Source organism: Martes martes, assembly GCF_963455335.1.
Source record: "Martes martes genome assembly, chromosome: 4".
Taxonomy (NCBI): domain Eukaryota; kingdom Metazoa; phylum Chordata; class Mammalia; order Carnivora; family Mustelidae; genus Martes; species Martes martes.
In genome coordinates, this window is record NC_137891.1 from 165,098,501 (window position 1) to 165,123,979 (window position 25,479).

Here is a 25,479-nt window from a genome sequence, read left to right on the forward strand (position 1 = left end):
ATTTATTGTCTTACAGTTCTGGAGGCTTGAAGTCTAAAATCAAGATATCAGCGGAGCCTTCTTCTCTCTGAAATCTGAATGGGAGAGTCCTTCCTTGCCTCTTCTAGCTTCTGGTATTTACCATTAATCCTTGGCATTCCTTGGCTTGCAGCTGCAGTACTTCAATTTCTGCCTCCAATGTCACCTGGTGTCCTTTCCACAAGTGTCTAACTCTATGTCTCCTATCTTTGTAAGGACATTAGTTATTAAGGGTCAACCCTACTCCAATATGAGCTCATCTTAACTAATTATGTTTCCTGAGGTCACCATATCTCAAATACCAATTCTCCAAGACAGGTCTATAGCTTCAGTGCAATACTAAACAAAATTCTGGCTCAGTCTAAAACATATGAGGAAAATTTGGTCACATTTGGCGAGCAGAACCTAAAATTTATTTGGGGGTACCTGGCTAGCTCAGTCAGTGAAGCAGATGACTTTTGATCTCAGGGTTCTGAGCTCGAACCCCACATTGGGTGTAGAGATTATTTAAAAATAAAATCTTAAAAAAATAAAATTTATATGGGGCACCTGGGTGGCTCAGTGGGTTAAGCCTCTGCCTTCGGCTCAGGTCATGATCTCCAGTCCTGGGATCGAGCCCCGCATCGGGCTCTCTGCTCAGTGGGGAGCCTGCTTCCCCCCTCTCTCTCTCTGCCTGGCTCTTTGCCTACTTGTGATCTCTGTCGGTAAAATAAATAAATAAAATATTTAAAAATAAAAAATTTATATGACTATGCAAAGGACCAAGAAGAGCCAGGACAATCTTGAAGAACATAATGGGAAAGAAGACTTATTTCTACCAGATACCAAGATTTACTATAATGCTTACAGAAATTAAGACAGTGTGATGTTTCCACAAAGAGAGATAAAATAAATAGTTTATACAGTCCTGAAGTAAATCCACACATTTATAGACAACTTATTTATGCACAGGTGACAATATGGAATAATAGGGGAAAGGACAAACTTTCAAAAGTAATACTTAATCAATTTAACATTCACATGTGAAAAATGAAACCTGACTTACCTCACACCATACACAAATCCCCACTTCAAGTGGATTGCAGAGCTAAATGAGAAAGACAAAGTAATTACAATCCCAGAAATTAATTAGGATCTTTGGTAGGAAAACATTTCTTAACAGGACACAAGAAGTACTAAGCATAAAGGTCTTTTATGTTTTTTAAAGACACCAATAATAAAGTGGAAATGCTGGCCACTGAGTGGGAGAAGATATTTACAATACATATATTCAACAAAGGACTCATACCTAGAATATATGTCCATAATAAAATGGCAGACAACCCATAAAAAGATGGGTAAGAGACTTGAACAGGCACTTCATAAAAGCATATCCAGGTATCCAAACATAAAAACGGGCTCAATCTCATCAGAAATTTGGGAAATGCAAATTAAAACCACAATGAGGGGGCATGTGGCTGGCTTAGTTGGTGTAAAGAGAGACTCTTGATCTCTGGGTGGTGAGTTTGGGCCCCATTTTGGTTGTATAGATTACTTTAAAATAAAATCTTAGGGGCACCTGGGTGGCTCAGTTGGTTGGGCAACTGCCTTCAGCTCGGGTCATGATCCTGGAGTCCCGGGATTGAGTCCCACATCCAGCTGCCAGCTCCACTGGGAGTCTGCTTCTCCCTCTGACCTTCTCCCCTCTCATGTTCTCTCTCACTGTCTTTCTCTCAAATAAATAAATAAAATCTTAAAAAAAGTAAAACAAAATCTTAAAAAGCCAAAAACAAACAAAAAACCCATAATGAGATACCACTATATGCCCACCAGAATGGTTAAAATTAAAAAGAGGTACAGTGGTAGTTATTGGCAAGGATATGGGGCAATTGGATCTCTCATAGATGGCTGGTAGGGTGGGAGTGCCACTGAAAAACCACTTTCTAAAATTTCTTGACATTATCCACTTAAGTTTTAGATATGCATAGGAAGCACGTTCATTGCTGCGTATAAACCTAGCATATGTGCAGCAAAAGACAGGAAAGTTCACAGCTGCATTATACCTAATAGCCCAAACCTGGAAATATCGCAAAGGTACATCAATAATAGATAATTGTAGCATATTCATAAAATGGAATATTATACAGCAGTCAGAAATCAAAAAAACAATTCTGAATGAAAAATACTGAATCTTGGCTTTGAGCAAGTTAATTAATCTATTCATTTACATCTCTGAGATGAAAACTGTACCTCTTGGGGTTGTGCTGAGGATTTAGTGGAATGATGCATGCCAAGTGTTTAGCAAGCCCCTGGCTTAATAAATGTCAGCCATTACTTATTCCCATGTTCCTTAGTAGGCTATCTTTCTGGAAATGGGAATTAAAGAATAATGCAGACTATTTATAGTGCTAATACCCCCAACTTTCTGCCCCAAATCCTCTTTTTCTTTTCTTTCTTTCTTTCTTTTTTTTTTTTTTTTAACCTTTTCACCCTTGGGCCTTGGTCTCTTTAAGAAGTCAACCATAACTTGAGGAAAACGGAATCCTGGGAAGATCCACTCAGCTCAGGTCCAGAGCACGACGGGAAAAGAAGGGGCGGAGACCAGGGCTGCGCACGCGCGGTTGGCCGAGTGTTGCGTTGCGATGGTTCAGGCGGAAGAATTCCAATAAGAGAAAATAAACCTCGTCCCGGCGCGGAGAGCCTTGGGTCCTAGTCCTTTTTACCCACCCGGCGCTCCCCGGGAGCAGGGAGGCGACCGGCAGGTGAGAGTGGCCGGTGGCGGCTGCAGGGGCTGCACGGGGCGGGGCGGGGCGGCGGGCGCGCCACGTGACGAGGCGGGCACCGGGCGGGGGCGGCGCCGGGAGGGCTGCGCGGCTACGCGGTGCGGATTTCGCCGCAGGGACGTGGTGATAGGGATTTGCGGGTCGCGTTCTCTCCATCGGATACAACGTTGCCCCGTTCGTACTCGGTGACGGGCGCTGGGATTATTGGTGGGGACGAGACGTTCGCAGCGATACCATACACGAAGGAGGGATGAGCACCCGTAGATTGTTGTAACTGTGGCAAGTGGTCAGAAGTTCTCATCTCTTCTTCCCCACAGGCTTTTCCACCAGTTGCCCATTTCCATGCCTGGCTTGACTATTTGGATAAGGACAACTTTGGGGGAGCTTCCTTTTTGCCTCAGGTTTAGTACGTTTACTCTTAGGGGAAGGGAAATCTGCTGGATAGCTAATAGAGTTTCTTGTTTACAGGGAAGCGATTGAGAAGCAGAGCTCAGAGGGGCTTATTCGTGGGCATGGCCCCCCAGGGAGACCCTGGAAGGTGCAGGTGGTCCACTTTAAACATGGGCGTAGCTTTTGTTCACTGATGGTGGCATCTAGAGCTCTCATCTATCGTTAGGCCGAGAAATGGGGCCCTTATGGAGGCTTCCAGTAAAGGCTGAGTTAGAGGTGGGGGTGGGGAGCTTGGTGTGCCCCACTTTGAGAAATTAAAGCTGAGGTGGGCTTCCAAGTACTAATTCTCCCGGAGTCAGGAATTGTACTTCCGAGTTCTTTCCCCTTAGTGCTTGGTAACTTCTTCCCACATCTTGGCCAGCTGGTCTGATTCCCCCTGTAAGTTTCCACCTTTGAGAAGCCAAAGTGTTTGTCTTTAAAGTTATTAGGGAGAGGGGATCTTTTTCCAGAAGACTTTTCTTATTTATTTATTTCTAGAGAGGGAGGGGGAGGGGCAGAGGAAAAGAGGGAGAGACTCTTGGGTAGGCTCCACACGCAGCTCTGAGCCCTTGGAGTCGGAGTGGGGCTCTATCCCAGGACCCTGAGATCATGACCTGAGCGAAATCAAGAGTCGGGTGCTTAACTGATCTTCCTGGGTGCCCCAGAAGACTTTTCTTACGTGAGGATAACTATTAAAAGAGCAGAAGGCAGTAAGAGGGGAGAGTAGTCATGGTCCCAGAAGAGTTGATTTTCAAAGGCCTAACTCTGAAGTCTGTGCTCAATACAGAGCTTTTAATATAGATAAACATGAAGGAGAAAAGAAAAGGAATAAACCTGAGTACCAATCCTTTATGTTGTATTTTAGGAGTCCAGCTATCCTTTATCAAGAAGAAATCTGTTAGTTTTAGACTGGCGAATTCCTTTACATAAAAAATTAGAATGAAAGAACCTTTGGATGGTGAATGTGGCAAAGCAGTGGCACCACAGCAGGGGCTTCTGGACAAAATTAAAGAAGAACCTGACAATGCTCAAGTAAGCATTTCATTTTATTTAAAATTTTTTTTTATTCTTTTCTAACTGGTGAACAGATTTTTAGTTAGGCAGTTTCTGGCTTGTATGTTAAAACAACCCCAATTTTTTCCCCATTAGATGAGTAAATCAGTTTTTCTCCTCCTTAAATGAGAAAAGATCTTGGTAACCGTATATTCCTTCTTATAAAAAGAAAGTAAAATGTATTATCGTTTTTCTATGCTTGGTAACTTTTTTTCTTTTTTTTAATTTTCTTGGATCTGACAGTAGTTTTCTTTTACTCTGTAAGTATTTGTGTTCTATTCTATGCCAGGGGATTGAGGAGTCAGTTTAGTCCCTCCCCTCACTGAGCTTATAGGTTAGTAGGGAAGATAGATATTACACAAGTAATTGATCAAATAATATATATAATTACAAACTATGACAAGTGCTGTGCAAGAAAAGCCTAAAATGGGGAATCTGATCTAGTTTCAGTTGGGGGCAGAGGCTGGGTGGGAAGACTTCCCTGAGGGAAGGATCTTTAAGCTGAATTATGAAGAATGAATTGACTGGGCAAAGCCATGGAGAGCATTCCAGACAGAGGTATCTGCGTATAGGAAAGTCCTGAGTTGGAAAGGTGGGTGGTTCTTTTGAAGAACTGCAAGACCAGTGAGCCTGGAACAGAAAAGGTATGAAAATAGTGATGATGGTAATGTTGATCATAACAACAACACTAATAGATAGTATTTATGTATAAACATGGATATATTATATCATAATAATTTGCTACATTATAAATATTAACTTATTGATATTTATATGTGCTTAGATTATTCCAGGCACCATTCTCACAACCATATTATTATCCCCATTTGACAGAGGAGGAAACCAAAGTACAAAGAAGTCAAGCAGTTTACCAGGGACCATAGGCCATAAATGGCAGACTAGATTCAAATCCAGCCTGTTATCCTGGTTCTAGGATGAGGCTCTGTAGGTATTTTGAGGCCAGATTATGCAGGACTTTGGGACCATGTTATGAATTTTGGTCTTTACGGGAAGACTCGGTGGGAAGAGAGCAATGGGAAGAGATTGCAGGATTTTAAGTGGGAGAGTAGATAAACGTGTTCAGAAAGATCGTCTAGGTACCCTTAGGGACCCAGATTAGAAATCTGTGGCGATCACTATAGAGACATGGTTGGTTGTTTGGGCAAAGAATGATTTTTTTTTTTCTTGCACAGTTCTTTTTTTTTTTTTTTTAATTAACATATAATGTATTATTTGCTTCAGGGGTACAGGTCTGTGAATCATCAGTCTTTCACAATTCACAGCACTCACCATAGCACATACCCTTCCCAATGTCTATAACCCAGCCACCCTCTATCCCTCCCCTTTCACACTCCAGCAACCCTCAGTTTGTTTCCTGTGGTTTATCTCCCTCCTGGGTCCCATCTTGTTTCATTTTTCCCTCCCTACCCCCTATGACCCCCTGCCCTGCATCTCAAATTCCTCATATCTGAGAGATCATATGATAGTTGTCTTTCTCTGATTGACTTATTTTCACTTAGCATAATACCCTCTAGTTCCATCCAGGTCGTTCTTGCACAATTCTTTTGCTTGATACTCTTGAGTTACTGCATAAGCAAACTAATAATACTAAAAATATAAATAATAGAAAAACAAAATAATAAATAATAATGGTAATATTTTATTTCTCATACCATCTCAAAGGCAGTATTATTCCAGGACAGGGATGCCAAATAGGTTTTGTCTCGTTCATCAGCTCTATGTCTTTCTAGAGTGCTGTGCTAAGAAGCATCTGAGATAGTGTCTACAGGATGTGGGGTGGGGGCTGGTGGCATCCATGACATTTATTTTGCCCCCAGATGGTAAATACTTCTTCTTCTTCCAGAAGTAACCATTTGTTTGCCAAGCTTTGTGGATTCTACCTCTGAAATATTTACTGTCTTGCCTTTTCATCCCTATTTCATTTTTTCTCATTTGAATTTTTATAACAATTTCCTACTCATCCTTTTTCCTTCAGTCACAGTCCCCAGCAAAACACAGTGTAATGATGCTACTGTAGCTGTACAGATCTGATGACATCTCTCCCTTTAAAGACCTGTTCTCCTCATATGTGATAAAGCATGCACTTTTTAGTGTAACATCCAAACTATCCATGTTTTGGTGTTTTTGTCTTCAGTATCATTGGTCATCCTTCCCACCTTTTCGAATCTATTTACCTGCAAACTATCTGCAATTTACTTGAAGTCATATTTTGTTGAGTTTTGTTTTCTTACCTTTGCACATGCCATTTCTTCTGTCTGTGGTGTTCTAAACTAGGTAACTTGGCAAAAATTTTTCTCCTCTTTAAGATACAGTGTAACAGTTGGTCACTCAGGTAGAATTAATCATTCTCTTTTTTTCTGTTGTATATTGCTTTCACTTTTGCTGTGCCATCTGCAGGTCAGTGAATTTTGTTTTCATACAGAGTCTGGAATCCTCAATTTTTGGTGCAATGACTGGCTGAAGGTACATGCTCAATAATGGAAATAAAAGAACCTGTGTTTCACAGATGAGGAAATGGCCTGAAGGGACAAGGGACTTCACCAGAGTCCCATGGCAAAGTTGAGATACAAAACCAGTTTTTAAAAATTCTAGATCCAAGTTTTTTTTCATGATGTCTTGTCTCTAATATATAAATTTAACAAATACTATGTTATGAGTTGAATGTTCTTTCTGAATATCAAAATAGTGATAATGAAAATCCCTCTACAGCTTACATTTTATTTCTTTTAAGATTTAATTACTTTATTTATTTGAGAGAGAGAGTGTGAGTGAGCTGCGTTGGGGGGAAGAGCTGAGGGAGAGGGACAAGCGGACTCCTTGCTGAGTGCAGAGCCCAAGACCCTGAGATCATGACCTGAGCTGAAATCAAGAGTTGGACGCTTAACCGACTGAGCCACCCGAGTGCCCCAACAACTTATATTTTATTTATTTTATTATTGTTATTATTTTTTTAGATTTTATCTATTTATTTGTCAGAGAGAGCACACACAAGTGGGGGAACAGCAGGCAGAGGGAGAAGCAGGCTTCCCACTAAGCAAGGAGCCCAGCACAGGACTTGATCCCAGGACCCTGGGATCATGACCAGAGCCGAAGGCAGACACTTAACCAACTGAGCCACCTAGGCATCCCAACGGCTCACATTTTAAATTTAAATAGATAGGGCTAACTCCGTTCTCTTTGGTTTGTATTAATGCTACTCAAGGTGAATAGGCTATAATTTTTTTCACAATTGAGAGGGCAGGCTATGATAGAAAAGCCAATTAAACAAATGGTGTATGATGTTTTCCATGTTGTATTTGAATATTGGAAAATGGGAAGCAAGAAATAAAAAATGTTTAATGAAATGGTGTAAAATGAAGAAGTGATTACCACTAATTTATATGGAAAATTTTTTGAGCATTTCTAGATTAAGCCTTTGTGATAACTTAGTGATACTTTTGTGATACCTTTGTGATACTAACAGATGCACAAAGTAAACAAGATAAAGCACTGATGCTCACATAGTTCAGAGCTGTAGCAGCTGAGATGGTAGACGCTGAGGGCTGAGTGTGCTTCCTGGGAAAGGAGCTTGGTGGTGCTGCTCTCGCTTCTTGCTTCTTGGGATGCACACTGCCTCTGTAACTGCTTGCTGCAAAACAAAGCTGAAGGCTGTTTTTGCTTTTTGCCCTTTCTCATAAAAGCAGAAATCTTCAGATTTCTTTTGGTTAGCAAAAGCAGGTACTGATGTCTTTTGTGAAAGTGAAGTGGCACTACGTGAACTTTTGACAAGTGGGGAATACCTCTACTAAGAGTCTGTTCTGGATACTCAAGTTACAGTTGAGCTGTCATTCGTTCCTTGAGTTTTTAATTCCTGCTTACCGTAAATTTCATAGCACTTGTTCAACATTGTTGTAAGTAGTTTACCTATATTAACCCATTTGATGTGCACGGCCTTAGGAGTTAGATACTATTACTCTTCCTGCTTTACCCACGAAGATGCTGAGACAGAGAGAGTAACTTGTTAAAGGTCACACAACTAGTACATGGTTGAACCCAAGCAGTCTGGTTCAAGATCCCAAAACCTTCCCCAGGATACTGCAGGCTAAGTTGTGTTAGTTATTTTGTCTACAGAAGAGCTACAAAGATGAAAGGACAGGACTTCTACTGTCAAGGGAATTGATACTGTTAAGGGGGAGATGTGGTAATAAGAGGTAATTATTTATTGAGTGCACCTCACCAAAAGCTATGCTAGTCATGTCTTGTGCATTCTCATTTGAATTGTACAACCATAGGAGGGATGTATCCTTATCCCATTTTACAAATGAGGGAACTGGAAAAAATGAGAGAACTGAGGAAAAGAAAGGTTGGTAACTTACCAAATTCAAAGGCAGCAACAGAATTGGAATAGGAACTGGCTTCAAACTTGTATTCTTTCTGTTACTTTGTGCCGCCTCTGTACAGATACAAAGTCACAGTATTATGTAATTATTGTAACAGCAAATTGTGTAAGGTATATTGGGATCTTACGGGAAGGAGCCCTTGAGTCTGTCTGAATCTGAGGACAGGAAGGCTTCAAGGCAGCACTTGAATTGTGACAGTTAATGTTTTCAGGCAGAGAAGATAGTATGTGCCAAGTCACGGAGAGGTGAGAGAATGTGGTATGTTTAGTGGTTGAGTATTTCAACAACAAAGAAGAAAAGAGAATAGATTTAAGATATTTAGGTAGAGTTGATCAAACTTTAAAGATAGCATATGAGGTATGTGGGTCAAGGAGGAGTCCCTAGAATACTTAGAAGTTTCTGTCCTCGGTAAGTTGAATTTTTGGCGATACTGTTTACTGAGGGGCAAGGAACGGGATTTGGGGGGAAATAATAAGTGAAGTTTGGGATCTGTTGTATTTAAGAGGCTAGTGGGACATTCAACTGGTAACTTGCAGTGGGAGGCTTTGGCATAGATGGATATGGTATTTAGAGATTTGAAAGTTATTTACCTGTAGGTGTAGTGTTAGATAAAATACAGAATGCCTAGGTAAATTTGACTATCAAGTTACCGTGATTTTTTTTTTAAGATTTATTTATTTATTTGAGAGAGAAAGAGAAAAAATGTGAGCTTGGGGGAGGGGCAGAGGGAGAGAGAGTCCCAAGCGGATTCCGCACTGAGCGCAGAGTCCAACATGGGGCTTGATCTCACAACCCCAAGATCACAACCTGAGCAGAAACCAAGACTCAGGAAGGCTTAACCAACTGCACCACCCAGGCACCCCAACAGTGATTTTTTTTTTTTAAGATTTTATTTATTTGACAGAGATCACAAGTAGGCAGAGAGGCAGACAGAGAGAGAGAGGGAAGCAGGCTCCCCACTGATCAGAGAGCCTGATGTGGGACTTGATCCCAGGACCCCGAGATCATGACCTGAGCCGAAGGCAGCGGCTTAACCCACTGAGCCACCCAGGCGCCCCTGATTATTTTTTATTTTTTATTTTTATTTTTTTGTAACCTGATTATTTTTTAATATAAGTATGTTATATGCAATACTTGGGACATACGTTACTAAAAAAGTATTTGTTGTTTATCTAAAATTCAAATTTGACCAGGCTTTTATATTTTTATTTGCTAAATCTGGTAGTCCTATATAGGTGATAGTTGAAGTTACGAATGTGGATGAGATCTTTCAGGGAACAAAAGTTGAGGAGAGAAGAGCTCCAGATAGAAAATTAGAAAATGGATTAATTTAGGGCTTCAGAGGGGCTTCATAGTAGTCCCCCCAATCATCAGCCTCAGCATTACCTGGAAACTTGTGAAAAATTTATATTTTTGGACCCTGCTGCAGACCTCCTGAGTTAGAAACTCTGGAGTGGAAGCCCAACAATCTGTGTCTTTTTTAATTTAATTTTATTTTATTTATCTGAGAGAGAGAGAGAGCAGAGAGTGAGCGCTTGAGAGAGAGCGAGATCACAAGCAGGAGGGAGGGGTAGAGATAGAAGCAGACTCCCTGGTGAGCAAGGAGCCATGTGGGCCCAGGACTCCAGGATCATGACCTGAGCTGAAGGCAGATGCTTAACTGACTGAGCCACCCAGGCGCCCAAGAATCTGTGTCTTAACAAGACTTTTAGGGGCTTTTGATGCCACTGAATTTGGGAACCATTGACTTTAGGGCTGAATATAGGATCAATGAAGGATAATAAGACATAGTAATGAATTGAAGTAACAGAACCAGAAGACAATGAAACGGAATCATTGGCAGTATCAGATATATCTGAGAAGCCGTGTAAAATAAAACCTAAAAAAAATGTTTATTGGGTTAAGCAACTGCAAGGTGATTGCTTAATCTTAAAACAGTTTCTGTTGGGGCTGCCTGGCTGGCTCAGTTGGAAGAGCATGCCACTCTTGGTCTTAGGGTCGTGAGTTTGAGCCCCATGTTGGGAGTGGAGATTACTTAAATATATAAATAAAAAACAAAACAAAACAAAACACCAGTTTCGGTTGAAACAGTAGCCTGACAGCATTGGGTTCAGGAGGGAATCAAAGTAAGAAAGTAGGGAAATAATTTTTTAAATTTTTCTTTTCTTTTTCTCTGGCTGGTTGGAAGGGCAGAGAAGAGGGCAGTAGTTCCTTAGGAAATAGATTTCTCATAAACTGAGAGAAAAAAATCAACATGGAGGTGGTGAGGGGCTGAAGATACATGTCAGTGATATGGAGTGCTGAAAGAGGGGAGAGGCAGAGGGATCCCAAATGCAAGTACTGTTTTTAGTCATGGTTAAGAAGATTGCTTTTTCCTGTAACATAGGAGGAGAGTTTGTAGATCAATTTATAGCCATGGTGGAGGGGGGAATCAGGGTGTTAAGGGAGTTCTTAGTTGTTTCTTTTTTTCCTTGGTACAGTTGAAATATCAGGGAGCAGGAAATTTAAAGGGTTGATTTATTAGTGGTGAAGGTTTGGAACAGTTACTTTGTAAATCAAAAGGGACATTTAACAGGCATATTAGAAAAATATTAGAGATTGAGTTGATGATAAGGCAAAGTAGTTTTATATTGATTCTTTCTGGTAAATTAAAGGAGGGTGTATGTAGATTACTTTTAACTTCTTTTTGCAAGTGCCAATAAATATTGTTATTTAAGTATAATGTTTAAGAACATCCACTTGGATTCATTCATTCAATGAATATTTATTTAATGCCATAATTATAAAAATAATAAAAGCTAGAATTTTTGTGTGTAAGTTATGCTTACCTTTTGGTTTATCTGTAAGGTATAATGCTATAAACTACATTTGTATTAAATCATTTATCCCCCCAATGGCAATATGGATTAGATAATATATTTTATAGATAAGGAAATTGAAACTGGAAGAGATTAAGTAACTTGTTTGAGCCAAGATCACATCTGTTTCTGCCTGCTGTCAGAACCCATAGCTTTCTTGTTAGGTTATGTTGATTGTGCCAAGGTGGGAAAACAGATATGGTCCCTGTCCTTAATGGGCATGGTCCTTTTGTGTGTATGGAGGAAAGAGGAAGGGTATTAGACATAGTAAATTATCACTCAAATAAATAGGAGATGATGTATTGTGATAGGTGCAATGAGTGAAAGGAAATGGGAGACTATAGCAGGATAATTTCTTTTTCAGTGGGGTCTGGGGTTTGAATTCATTGTAGTAATTTTTTTTTTTAAAAGATTTTATTTATTTATTTGACAGAGAGAGAGAGAACACAAGTAGGCAGAGAGGCAGGCAGAGACAGAGGGGGAAGCAGGCTCCCTGCTGAGCAGAGAGCCCGATGTGGGGCTCGATCCCAGGACCCTGGGATCATGACCCGAGCTCGAGGCAGAGTCTTTAACCCACTGAGCCACCCAGGCGCCCCTCATTGTAGTAATTTTTAAAAATTTAATTTAGTTTAATTTTTCAAAAGATTTTGTCAGAGAAAGAGCACAAGCAGGAGGAGTGGCAGGCAGAAGGAGAAGCAGGCTCCCTCCTGAGCAAGGAGCCCATGCGGGACTCCATCCCAGGATCCTGGGATCATGACCTGAGCCAAAGGCAGATGCTTAATCAACTGAGCCACCCAGGCATTCCCATGATAGTAATTTTTAAAAAAATATTTATTTATTTATGAGAGAGAGAGAGAAAGAGAGGGAGTACATGTGAGAGGTGGGGAGTGAGGAGAGGAGCAAGGGGAAAGGGAGAGTGAGTCCTGAGCAGACTATCTGTTTAGTGCAAGCCCAATGCAGGACTTGATCTTATGACCCTGAGATCAGGACCCTGAGATCAGGACCTGAGCTGAAATCAGGAGTTGGATGCTTAACCAACAGCGCCACCCAGGCGCTCCTATAGTAATTTTTTTTTTTTATATTGTATTTATACATCTATGAGGGAGATAGCATGGGTTTTGGAACAGAGAGACCTAGATTTGATTCCCTTCTGTGCACTTAATGTGTCTGTGACCTTGGACAAATTGCTGAACCATCTACCTCTAAGCTTCACTTTCCTCATCTGTAAAGAAGATATCATATCATAGTTCCTGCCTGATTGGCAGCAGCTCATTTGGTGCCATAATGTATACTATGGGAAGTGGTAAATTAATGTAGTCGTACTTAGTCTTTGGCATGTATTAGTCCAATGCAATTTCTAAAGTAACTTTGGGAGCTGACCTATCAGTCATTTATTTTGCTAAATACAGAGATATTAAAAATACAACTACTGGGGCACCTGGGTGGCTCAGTGGGTTAAAGCCTCTGCCTTTGGCTCAACTCATGATCCCAGGGTCCTGGGATCGAGCCCCGCATCAGGCTCTCCGCTCAGCGGGAGCCTGCTTCTCCCCCTCTCTCTGCCTGCCTCTGTGCTTACTTGTGATCTCTGTCTTGTCAAATAAATGAATAAATTTTTAAGAAAAAAATACAACTACTATTTATATCACCATTGTTTCAAAAAAGACTATTTCTTTAACTTTTTATTTTGAAATATGTATTTAACACCAAAAAAAAATGTAGGATGGTTGTGATCTCAGAATAAAGGACAGTATTTTTCAAAATAGATATATGTACTTTTAAAATTTTGTTTTATGATTATATTTTATCTTAAAGCATTTTAAAGAATGTATGATTAGGATAAATCTGATTTAGCCTGTGATGATTTTATGTATAATGAACAGATTGCATTGAAACTCTTGTGTCTTTTCTGCCATTAACAGATATGACAGTTTGTAAGTCTGTTGGCTAAAATTACTAATTGGATCCAATCTCTGAATCATTCAGATTTAATTTTATTTATTGTTCCCTTATAAACACAGTCTAAAAAAGGGTAGTGTTCAACATTGAAATAGCTGTGTATGCCTCCTGTATATGAGATTACATTTGAAAAATGGTTACAACTGTCATGAAAGATTTTCCAGTTCTGAAAGATCCTTTTTGTGAAGATTAAATCTAATCTAACAATTTGTAAATTTTGACTTTTGAGGTATTTGTGAAGGTGATTATGATTAGAATATAGAATAGTTATGACAGTATAATTCTTTGCTTGAATTTCTAGTTTATTTAGATACTAACCCTGTATTCATTTCTCTCTTTTTTTTTTCTTTAAGGAGTATGGACATGCCCCAAAGCCAAGAACTCAAGAAAGTGAACTGAAAATCACTGCTGTGTTTTCTGTTGGTGATAGTCCTCTTGGTAAGAAATAGAATTGTATAAGTTAAGATTATGATTAATATTGTTATATTCTGTTACATAATATATATTGTTATGTTCTCACTAGTAGAATTGAAGGAAAATGCCTCCTTTTGTAAGTCATTTTTTCCTTAAGATAAAGCAGTACTTTTTGAACTGGGTAGCTGGTCTTGATTAATATTTTAAAAAGTGGAATAGGACCCTTGATTTCAGGGTCATGAGTTTGAGCCCCACATTTGGTGTGGAGATTAGTTAAAATTTCAAACAAACTATATATATATATATATATATGTATATATATATATATATATATATATATATATGTATGAAGAGATAAAAAGTGGGACTAGAATAAGATATTAAAGTATGATGCATATAGTAAGGAAACATAATTTCATGGAACTGTTTCAATTATTAAATTTTAGACACATAAACATACACACAGATGTATGTGTCTCCTGAGTTATAATGTGAAATACAGTTCTTACTATGGGTTATGGTTAAAAAAGTTTGAAAACCCCTGTTTTAGAGTGTTTATTGCCTCATTAATATTGGGTTTCAAGACTGAGAATTTATCCAGAAAAATGGAGAATGTGTATTTGTTTGTGTTGATACTAAAACTGTTCCCCCCCCCCTTTTTTTTGTATTTGTAGCCCAACAGTTGACCCCAGGCTTTCAGTTTTCTCTTGCATCATCTGGCCCAAACATATTGCTTCCTTTGGTTCCAGCCGTAGCTATTCAGGTTTTTTGTTCTGGTTGTAAAAAAATGCTTCATAAAGGGCAAACCGCATATCATAAGACAGGATCTACTCAGCTCTTTTGCTCCACGCGATGCATCACTGGATATTCTTCATCTGTCTGCATACCACCTCCTCCCAAGAAAACCTGCACAAACTGTTCAAAGTATAAAATTTTTAATTACATCCCTTTTTACTCTACCTTTTTAGTGTGTATATAGTTTAGCTCAAATATGCTATTGTTAACAAAACAAAAGAACCAAAAATGCTATTGCTACTTTAAATCTCTTTAGCATGTTTCTATGGAAATATTTAGCTGATTGAGAAATTTGCAAATTCTCAAGTTTTGTGATATTAGATAAGACTTGGTGTCAAAAGTGTCATCTAAACCAGTTTTCTATCTCTTTAAGCTTAAATTTTACTGTGAAAAATAAACCAATTGTGGAAATTGTAGGAGCACTCATATATCCTGTAATTGTGGACAACAACCATTCACAACTATTTATTATCTTGAAAGTTATTGAAGTATAGAATAAAATAACAGTAGTCTTATAATATTATATAAGTTATTTAATTCTTTAGAAGGTAAAGTCTAAATGGTTACAAAAGTAAAATGTTTATATCTAAAATATCCTTTTAAGTTTTTGTTGGAGGTTATTTTTGCTTTATAGTCACACAGGTGCAGAGAAAGAAAAAAATAGCAACCAAGCCACATAAATTTCTTTTTCTACATTAGTATGTTTGAAAAATTTGGCATGTTCTGCCTACTTCTGTGTTAGTGTAGTTCTTGGAATACATTGTATTGTCAGTAATCATTAATGTAGAGTGAAAAAAGTTAAGATCTTGGTTTGATCATGGCTCTAATGCCTTACTAGCTATATGATGTTGGGTCTGGATTTTTAACTTTCCTAATAAGCCTTAGTTTCTTTGTCAGTAAAGAGTATCTACTTCCTCAGATTTTAATGAAACAGTGCTAGCCCATGGCTTAGCACATAGCAAATGCTTAATAAGTGGGATCCTATTATTTTTAATAATAAAATTATTATTATGTATATTAACAGAATTTATAGGCTCCTATTTTTTTCTTTGGAGATAGATGACAGTTTCTTTGTCTTCTTGGGTGTTGGGCTTATATATCTAAAAGTAGATCTTGTTAAAATGGAAATCTCCAACTAAAAGAGGAATTTAAAAATACTTTACATAAATATTCAAATTTAGTTTTATTCTAAAAATGTCCTTTTAATACCTTAAACTCTTCTATACATTCTCAAACTGATCTGAAAGGGTAAATTTAGTTTTCGGTTTCTAGATACTCTGTTTCAACATATCAAATATCAAAATAAAATGAATTAAGTTTTAAAGAACATAGCACAACTTATACATCCAAATGCATATTATTCTCTTAAAAATAGCCGCTCTTGTCAGACACATTTTACCACAGTGCTGCTCTTATTCAAAAAATTTTTTGATCTCTTGATTGGGCATTGCATTCAGAGCCTATGAAACATTCTTTCAGACCAAGTTAGGTGGCAAATCTATCTTTATACCATGATTTTTGCAAATTGCCAAAAGTTGTTTGATGCCTTTATCAGTTGACTATTGTAGACGAATTCAACTGAGTCATACTCTTAAACATGATATTTGACTATAACATTGAAAAGTTGTTCTTAGGGTTCTTATAAATAAAAGAGAAATTAGAAAAATGTTGGAGCCATGTTTTTGGAAGATGTATTTTTTTTTTTTAAGATAAATGTTAAGGTGTAAGTTTCATTTGGATGCATAAGATTTAGAATACATTTATATTTATGTGCACAGATTTCCATTAAAAAAGTCATTCTCATTGGTTTACATATATGTATATTATATATAAATGTAGATTATGTATAAATGTAGATTTACATTATTAAATAACATTCTTTATTGCTTTGTTTTTAGTAGAAAAATCACTTTTAAAAATTAATAACTTCACCCATGTGTAAGCATATCCATTTGGTTTCCAAGATTCACTGTCCCATTTTTAAGGTTAGGTGAGTTTTAGAAAATTAAAGTACCTTGTTGTTATTACTATTCTTTGATAGTTTACCATGAAACAGTTCTGTATAATAAAGGCACAGGATGGGAGGCAGAATAGTGGAATGGTTAACTCCACGGACTGTGGAATCAGACTGCCTAGAGTTTGTATTCTGGCTTCACTGCTTACCAGCTGTGTGACCTTGACAAACGATTTAATCTTTGTGATTTGGTCTCCTCATGTGTAAAGGGGCAATTGTAATAATACTTAACTCACAGAATTTTTGTGATAATTAAGTTGGATAATTTGAATAAAGAGAACAGTGTCTGGTACATACTAATTACTCAATACACATCACTGTATAAAATATTATTGCCATTGTATTCTTTGTGGCCTCTCCTAGTACTTCTAATGAATGGCCATTTACTTTATTTTTTTACGCTGGTCAGAAAAATGGCAATACTTAGCCTTTGTTTTTACTGTCAGTGCTTATTACAGCAATGAACTCTTAAAAAATAACTTGAGTTTTACAGAACTACTCAATTATTTGTGCTCCTTCTGTCTTATTCTTAATTCCATCTGTCCTCTGCTACCAAACTCTTAATAGCTCTTTTATCTGTTTCCTTGCTCTCTTCATTTATAGTTAAGTTTTATATATCATGCTAACTTTTTATATTAATCTTTGGTAATTCATCTGTTTCCCAGATCTTGCCTTTCAATTAAAAAATCCCAAAACATGTCATTCCTTGTCTCACTCATGTTTCCACTCTTGGCAGCTGCTGACTAGTAAGAGGACAAGTGTTTTGTGGTCTGGAGTTGTGGGATGGCCACTTGTTCCATTGGCTCCAGTGGATGAAACTTGGTTGGAGCTGGAAGCCTCACTGTTTTTGTCATGAACATCTGGCTGGATATATTTTAAACATAATTTTCCCTTAACATATCCATAAATTAGGTATCATAAACCCATGTTATGCGTGAAAAATTGAGAGAATAATTACTTCACTCATTGTCACTCAGCTAAGTAAGAGAACTAGTCATCAAACTCAGGTTTCTAGAAGCCTTATCCTAGGCCAGCTGTTTTTTCCTATGCAGTAGCTGCCCTTCATAAATACAGTTATTTTAGCTCACAGGGAGGAAGAAATTACAGTTATGAAGAACACATTTCATTTTGCCTTTGTTATTTATTTTTAGAGACATTTTAAATCCAAAGGATGTGATCACAACCCGATTTGAAAATTCCTCTCCTAGCAAAGATTTCTGCAGCCAATCATGTCTTTCTTCTTATGAGCTAAAGAAAAAACCTGTTGTCACCATTTATACCAATAGCATTTCAACCAAGTGCAGTATATGTCAGAAGAATGCTGATGTAAGTCACATTGTACCTTTATTGGGTCTCTACTCAAAGACCTGAGATTTTTAATCGGCTTTGCTGATTTTGGATGTGTATGTGTTTTTATTTCCTAGATTCGATTTGAAGTTAAATATCAAAATGTGGTGCATGGTCTTTGTAGTGATGCCTGTTTTTCAAAATTTCACTCCGCCAACAACCTCACCATGAACTGTTGCGAGAACTGTGGAAGCTACTGCTATAGTAGCTCTGGCCCATGCCAGTCCCAGAAGGTTTTTAGTTCCACAAGTGTCACAGCATATAAGCAGGTATGAAGATCCGTCTGTCACACATAGGTAGGCTCGCTCCTTCCAGGATGGCCCTGCGGGGATCAAATGCAAAATAAACAAGATCAGTTGATCTTGGTGTATGAGTTCCCCTGCAGAAAAGTGGGATCGATTCTGGTTGTGTAAGTGTTGATTATGGTAGTAAGATGATACAGGTGAACCAGATTATTGTCAGGAATTCACAAATGGAATTTCATGTTTTGCTAGGAATCTGAAATATTTTGTGATATATTGATAAGTGAAGAAAGCCCCATATTATTGTAAATAAACTGACCACTTATAGATGATAAAATCAGTGGATTTAAGCATATCTTTTTCCTTTTAGAAAATACAATTTTTGGGGTTCCTGGGTGTCTCGGTTAAGCATCTGCTTTCAGCTCAGGACATGATCTTAGGGTCCTGGGATCAAGCCCTACATCAGGCTCCATGCTCAGCAGGGAATCAGCTTCTCCCTCTCCGTTGGCCTGTCTTCCCAACTTGTGTACTCTCTTTTTCTGAAATAATAAAATCTAAAAAAAAATATATATATATATATATATATATTTTAAAATCTGTTTTGGAGTGAATTGTAATTATTTTGGCACATGCCTTATCAGACTACTTTAGCTAATTTTTTTTTTTTAAGATTTTTATTTATTTGTCAGAGAGAGAGCACAAGCAGGCAGAGTGGCAGGCAGAGGCAGAGAGAGAAGCAGGCTCCCTCCCTGCTGGACAAGGAGCCTGATGCGGAACTCGATCCCAGGACCCCTGGATCATGACCTGAGCTGAAGGCAGTGGCTTAACTGACTGAGCCACCCAGGCGTCCCTACTTTAGCTAATTTTTATTTGTTGTAATGCATAGTGGATTCATTTAGTTACTGAGTAGATCAATTTGTGTTAATGATTGCAGAATGATTTGAAATCTCTAGGGGTGCCTGGGTGGTTCAGTCAGTTGAACGGCTGCCTTTGGCTCAGGTCATGATCTCAGGGTCCTGGGATCGAGCCCCACATTGGGCTCCCTGCTCAGTGGGGAGCCTGCTTCCTCTGCCGCTCCCCCTGCTTGTGCTGTCTCACTCTCTCAAATAAATAGATAAAATCTTTTAAAAAAATGCTGTGCTTAAGAAAATCTTTAAAAAAGTTCTTTTTCTAAAAAGGTATAAATGATAATTAAACTTTTTTTTCAATTAGCAAATTTGATTTATTTTTAACTTCTCTGAGCAGTTGGTAGTGGACATTCATCTTTGAAACTTTCCCTTTTCTAGGAATGACCAGTTTTGGCAGTTAGGTTACTTTTTCCTCAAGAGTAAAATTCGTGTTATTTTTATATATGTGATCCAAAAATCAGTTCTTTTTTTTTTTTTTTTTTTTTAAAGATTGTATTTATTGGGGCACCTAGGTGGCTAAGTAGATTAAGCCTCTGCCTTCGCCTCAGGTCATGATCCCAGGGTTCTGGGATGGAGCCCTGAATCGGGCTGTCTGCGCAGCAGGGAGCCTGCTTCCCTCTCTCTCTCTCTACTTGCCTCTCTGTCTACTTGTGATCTATGTCAAATAAATAAATAAAAAATCTTAAAAAAAAAAAAAGATTGTATTTATTTGAGAGAGAGGGAGTGAGAGAAGCAGGAGAGGAGGGAGGGTCAGAGGGAGAAACAGACTCCTGGCTGAGCAGGGAGCCTGATGTAGGACTCGATCCTGGGACTCCAGGATCATGGCCGGAGCCGAAGGCAGCCGGTCAACTGACTGAACCACCCAGGTACCTGCAAAAATCCGTTCCGTTCCTTATTTTGTTGCTGGTATTATACTCTGTCAACTGCATAAATGATTTTTTTCTTTTACCAGAAAGGTTATGTAGTAAAACTTCACAAATTATATTTTCCTACTATTTAATTCCCTATATAACTTTTTTTTAAAATTTAAATTTAGTTAATTAACATATAGTGTATTATTAGTTTCAGAGGTAGAATTCAGTAATTTATTCGACTTATGTAATACCCAGTACTCATTACATCATGTGCCCTCCTTAATGTCCATCACCCAGTTACCCCATCCCCCTACCCCCCACCCCTCCAGCAACCCTCAGTTTCTTTTTTTTTTTTTTTTTTTAAGATTTTTAAAAAATTTATTTGACAGAGACACAGCCAGAGAGGGAGCACAAATGGGGGAGTGGGAGAGGGAGAAGTAGGCTTCCCGCTGAGCAGGGAGCCAGATGTGGGGCTTGATTCTAGGACCTTGGGATCATGACCTGAGCCAAAGGCAGACACTTAATGACTGAGCCGCCCAGGCGCCCCAACCCTCAGTTTGTTTCTTATGATTAAGAGTCTGTTATGGTTTGTTTCCCTCTCTGATTTTGTCTTGTTTTATTTTCCTTCCCTTCTCCTATTATCCACTGTTTTGTTTCTTAAATTCCGCATACAAATGAGATCATATAATTGTCTTTGTCTGATTATTTCACTTAGCATAATACCCTCTAGTTCCATCCACGTCATTGCAAATGGCAAGATTTCATTTTTTTGATGGCTCAATAGTATTCTGTTGTATACACACACACACACACACACACACACACACACACACACAGAGCTTTATCCATTCATCTGTCGGTGGACATCTGTCTGGGCTCTTTCCATAGGCTGGCTATTGTGGACATTGCTGCTATAAACACTGGGGTGCAAGTGCCTCTTCGGATCACTATATTTGTGTCTTTGGGATAAATAACTACTCCATATAACTTCTTATTGAGAGACTTTATGTTGTGTCAGTGACAGTATAGTGTAATGGTTAGTCTGGAACTTTGGAGAGAGATGAAATGTTTCATCTCCCACTTTTCTGTTTATTTGTTAATTGAATTAAAATTAATTTAAACTTTTTGTTAATATAATTTCTTAAAGTATCTCACTTTGTTGTTGAAAGGATTCTATGATACAGTATATAAGTTATTTAGTATAGGGCCTAGCTCATGGTGAGCACTGAATAAATAATAATATTGGTAATTTATATAAATGTTAGCCATCAATATTATTGTTTCTTAAAACAAGTAAAGTTACAGGCAGATTTTATTGTGAACTCAGCTTGAAAAACAGATAATTCTGTAAGCTCTTCTAATATACATTGAACATCATCTCTTTCCTCCTGCTAAAGAGCCTTATTGGTTAAGTAACCTTAAAGGTCGTAGGTTATCTTCTAGATTGATGTCCACGATCTGCTGAGGATGACTCTTTGGTTCATGGATTACATGGTCATCCTTGATTATTTGTAATGAGAAAAGTACATTACAAATACCAAATTCATTACTTTTAATGTGTTTTATTGTTAATATACATGAGTAGTTACTAATTTTCTGCAGTTTACATTTTATCATTGTCTGAAAGAACTTATTTTTCCCACATCCCAACTTTCAGAAAAATCTATAGAGTGGCCTCGTAGTCATGTTCAAATATTTCAGCCAAAGGCAGCCTTTGTAGGTAGTGTTTCTTTTTTCTTACACAACTTGTATGTTTGTGCTAGGTATCTAAATGTTATTTTATTTTCTTGATAGAATTCAGCCCAAACTCCTCCATATGCCTTGGGGAAATCATTGAGGCCCTCAGCTGAAATGATTGAGACTACCAATGACTCAGGAAAAACTGAGCTTTTCTGCTCTATTAATTGCTTATCTGCTTACAGAGTTAAGACAGTTATTTCTTCAGGTAATGTTTAAAATTCAATAAATTTATAGATTTAGTAACTATTGAAGAACATTGTAGCTGCTTTTCTTTAATTTTTTTACAAACCGAATTTATCTATGTGATTAAATTGAGAATCAAGATTTAGTTTCAAAGAACTCATTTTTAATTGAAAATAGTTTTTAACTGATTTTTTATTGAGGTATTTATTTTGTAGTTTCTGTATGAAAAGAAAGACCAGGAAAAAAAAAAACAGCTTGTAAGTTCCAAATTTTGGACTTCACTGTGATTAGTTGCAGTTAGCACAGATTATTGTAAAGTTCCTTTATTTTGGTTTTATATATTACTGAGTATTTTTTAATCCTTCTAGTACACTTTTGGATCATTTGTTCATCATGTAGCTTAGTCATTGGTTTTTATTTTTTGTTACCAAGGTGTCCAGGTTTCATGTCATAGCTGTAAAACCTCAGCAATCCCTCAATATCATCTAGCCATGTCCAATGGAACTATATACAGCTTCTGCAGCTCCAGTTGTGTGGTGGCTTTCCAGGTATGATCTAAAGTAGTATTTTACCCCTGAGCTTTTCTTAGGCATTGCTCTGTGGCAGTATGTTAACCACTGAAGGTCTGTATTTACAAAAGGTTAAGTTAGAAAAAAATTCTGTTCAACTCTGGTCCCTGAAGTCATTTCTGCAAAATGTCTCAGCCAGTTACTGAGCCTCAGTGCCGTCTTCCTTATCCAGGGTCCTTACCTAAACTACTCTCCCTCCCACTTTTGCCCTTGGTTCTCTCCCTTTCAAAAGGATGGATACTAAGATATGGTTCAGGTAGGTGCTGTGGTGTCCCTTCCTCTCATCCTGGGCCAAATACATAATGACTCCCGGCATGAAAGTGTAAGCCTCCATTTACTTGTCCCATTTGTTCCTCACTCCCTGAAAAGATGGAGAGAGTAGAGTTTAGTGACCCTCTTGGGTGGCCCTGATACAGTGTCCCTGGTACCAGGGCAAAAGAGATCACTGGTGGCCACTATGCTTTTCGTGGCCATCAGAGGCTGGTTGCCAGTGGGAAGGGTATTTTGGGGGAAAGAAGGGGTCTGCTTTAATTTGTTAGAGCCCTATATTAGAGGTGTCCGGGAAGCCCAAATTCCAGTCCTTAACCTTACAATATTGCATTTTTCAGTCCTTCTATTCTGGAAGTATGCCATTTAAACTCTTTCTGTGAACTGCTTTATAAAGTGTCAAGGAAATATTTGTGGGGGCATTAATTTATTAAAACAAGAAAATGAAAATTACCCAACTCACGTTACTTCTCAGTCGCTAAACTTTTGCCTCATTTGTGTTCTTTCAGAATGTATTTAACAAGCCAAAAGGAACAAACTCTTCAGCAGCGCCCCCGTCTCAGGGCCAAGTGGTTGTAAGCCCACCCTCTGGGTCAGCAGTGTCAGCTGCAGGAGGTAATGCCTCTGCCAGTTCCGGTTCCAGTCCCACCGGCTCCATCAGCAACTCTGCCTCTGGCACAGCCGGTTTCCGGCCTCTTGCTGCCCCATCCCAGCAAGTTGCTGTAGCTCGGACACTTGTTAAACTCAGGTGTCAACACTGTAGCCATCTGTTTGCCACAAAACCAGAACTCCTTTTCTACAAGGTAAAGAGAAATCATGAAAGGGATAGAATATAAACGTATCCATCAGAAGCATTTGTCTTTTCATCTTTGACAGTCACTTAATTTGCTTTGAAATGTTAAGGAGAATGATTTCTTAAAGATGAAGCAACTGTTTAATTAGGTCTCAATGACTGTTTTTTTTTTTTTTTTCTCTGCAGGGTAAAATGTTTCTGTTTTGTGGCAAGACTTGCTCTGATGAATACAAAAAGAAAAATAAAGTTATGGCAATGTGTGACTACTGTAAACTGCAGAAAATTATAAAGGAGACTGTTCGATTCTCAGGGGTTGATAAGCCATTCTGTAGTGAAGGTAAAGGAAGCAGGCAGTTCATTTTTTTTTTTTTTTAAGATTTTATTTATTTGACACAGAGAGAAAGACAGCAAGAGAGGGAACACAAGCAGGGGGAATGGGAGAGGGACAAGCAGGCTCCCCGCTGAGCAGGGAACCCGATGTGGGGCTCAGTCCCAGGATCCCGGCATCATGACCTGAGCCAAAGGCAGACAATGACTGAGCCACCCAGGTGCCCCAGGCAGTTCAGTTTTATCCACAGAGCATATTGTTTTAAAGTTATTCATGCTGAGTTGGACCATTCATCTATAGTTAATTTTCAAGTGATTTTGTTTTATGAGGTATTATTGGAGGCTTTTTTCTTGAGTTGATGCTTAATTCACTTTTTGTTTATTTTTTATACCTAAGTCACTTTAAAGTCTACACTTTTAAATATTAACAATAATTTCAATTAAGAAAAATTTTTAAAGATTTGTTTATTTTAGAGAAAGAGAGCACGTGGCAGGAAGGGGCAGAGGAAAAGAGAGTCTTAAGCAGACTGCACGCTGGGCACAGAGCCCCATGTGGGGCTAGATCCTGTGACCCTGAGAGCACGACCTGAGCTGAAACCAAGAGTTGGATGCTCAGCCGACTGCACCACCCAGGCACCCTGAAAAAAAAAATGTTAAATATTGTAATACATTTGTGATCATGATTGGCTTGTGGTGATGTTTTAAATTACATCAATCTTAAATAAATTGCTTTAAAACTCAGAAAAGACTTTTGGAAGATAATTAGGTCAATGGTATTAGTATAGAGTCTAAAAAATCTCTTCATAAGTTTAGCAATGACTTGAGAGATCTTTCTGTTCTTGCACCTACTTGTAAAGTGGGTACTTAAGCAATTACTGCTTCTTGGCTTAAGAAACTTTTATATCTCTGATGTTTCTGAAAATAGGTGGCCTAATATTTAGAGCATATTTAAAAGGTGATACGAGTTTGTTTTGTGAATATAGAGACTATCCTTGCTCCTATTCTAGAAGCAAATAATTGTGTCACAAGTATGTAGAAGTTAGCTTAGCTGGTACCTGAGACTGTGGAAACTCACTTTATCTCCTTCAGATTAATGTAAGTTTGATGTTTCTTCTTTCATCCCTTCCGGTTCTCAGTTTGCAAATTCCTCTCTGCCCGTGACTTTGGAGAACGATGGGGAAATTACTGTAAGATGTGTAGTTATTGCTCACAGACATCTCCTAATTTGATAGAAAATCGACTGGAGGGCAAATTAGAAGAGTTCTGTTGTGAAGACTGCATGTCGAAATTTACAGTTTTGTTTTATCAGGTAAATGTAACATACCTTTTTGGCTTTCTGAACTTAGTATGAATTATTTTCTTAAAATATGTTTGGATCATGTGAAGTAAAATTTAGTGTTTAGAACTGGGTTAAAGTAAATTATGGGCTCCTAAAGCAAAATTCAACTGAATTTAAATACGAAATTTTGGGAGTAAAGAGCATAGGGTTTCTGGAGACTTTGTTGTTGTTTGCACATATGTTCCTTTTATTTTTATATTTTGTTTTCTCT

At 38.2% G+C, this 25,479-nt stretch overlaps 1 protein-coding gene across 3 annotated transcripts in view; it reads left to right on the forward strand.

The window, feature by feature from the left end:
• Positions 1 to 2,816: 2,816 nt before the first annotated feature.
• The window catches only part of ZMYM6 (zinc finger MYM-type containing 6), a 42,085-nt gene continuing 19,422 nt past the window's right edge, over positions 2,817 to 25,479 (forward strand). Inside the window, exons 1-11 of one of the 3 annotated variants that reach the window (XM_080802915.1) lie at positions 2,817 to 2,954; positions 4,075 to 4,241; positions 13,830 to 13,914; positions 14,565 to 14,814; positions 17,851 to 18,025; positions 18,124 to 18,315; positions 21,845 to 21,995; positions 22,406 to 22,521; positions 23,319 to 23,612; positions 23,789 to 23,939; positions 25,066 to 25,238. In XM_080802915.1, the coding sequence (XP_080659041.1) occupies positions 4,149 to 4,241; positions 13,830 to 13,914; positions 14,565 to 14,814; positions 17,851 to 18,025; positions 18,124 to 18,315; positions 21,845 to 21,995; positions 22,406 to 22,521; positions 23,319 to 23,612; positions 23,789 to 23,939; positions 25,066 to 25,238 (1,680 nt within the window). In that variant the 5' untranslated portion in view covers positions 2,817 to 2,954; positions 4,075 to 4,148. Of the gene's footprint in view, positions 3,182 to 4,074; positions 4,242 to 13,829; positions 13,915 to 14,564; positions 14,815 to 17,850; positions 18,026 to 18,123; positions 18,316 to 21,844; positions 21,996 to 22,405; positions 22,522 to 23,318; positions 23,613 to 23,788; positions 23,940 to 25,065; positions 25,239 to 25,479 lie in introns of all 3 variants that reach the window. The other 2 variants (XM_080802914.1, XM_080802916.1) reach the window with 2 other exon arrangements.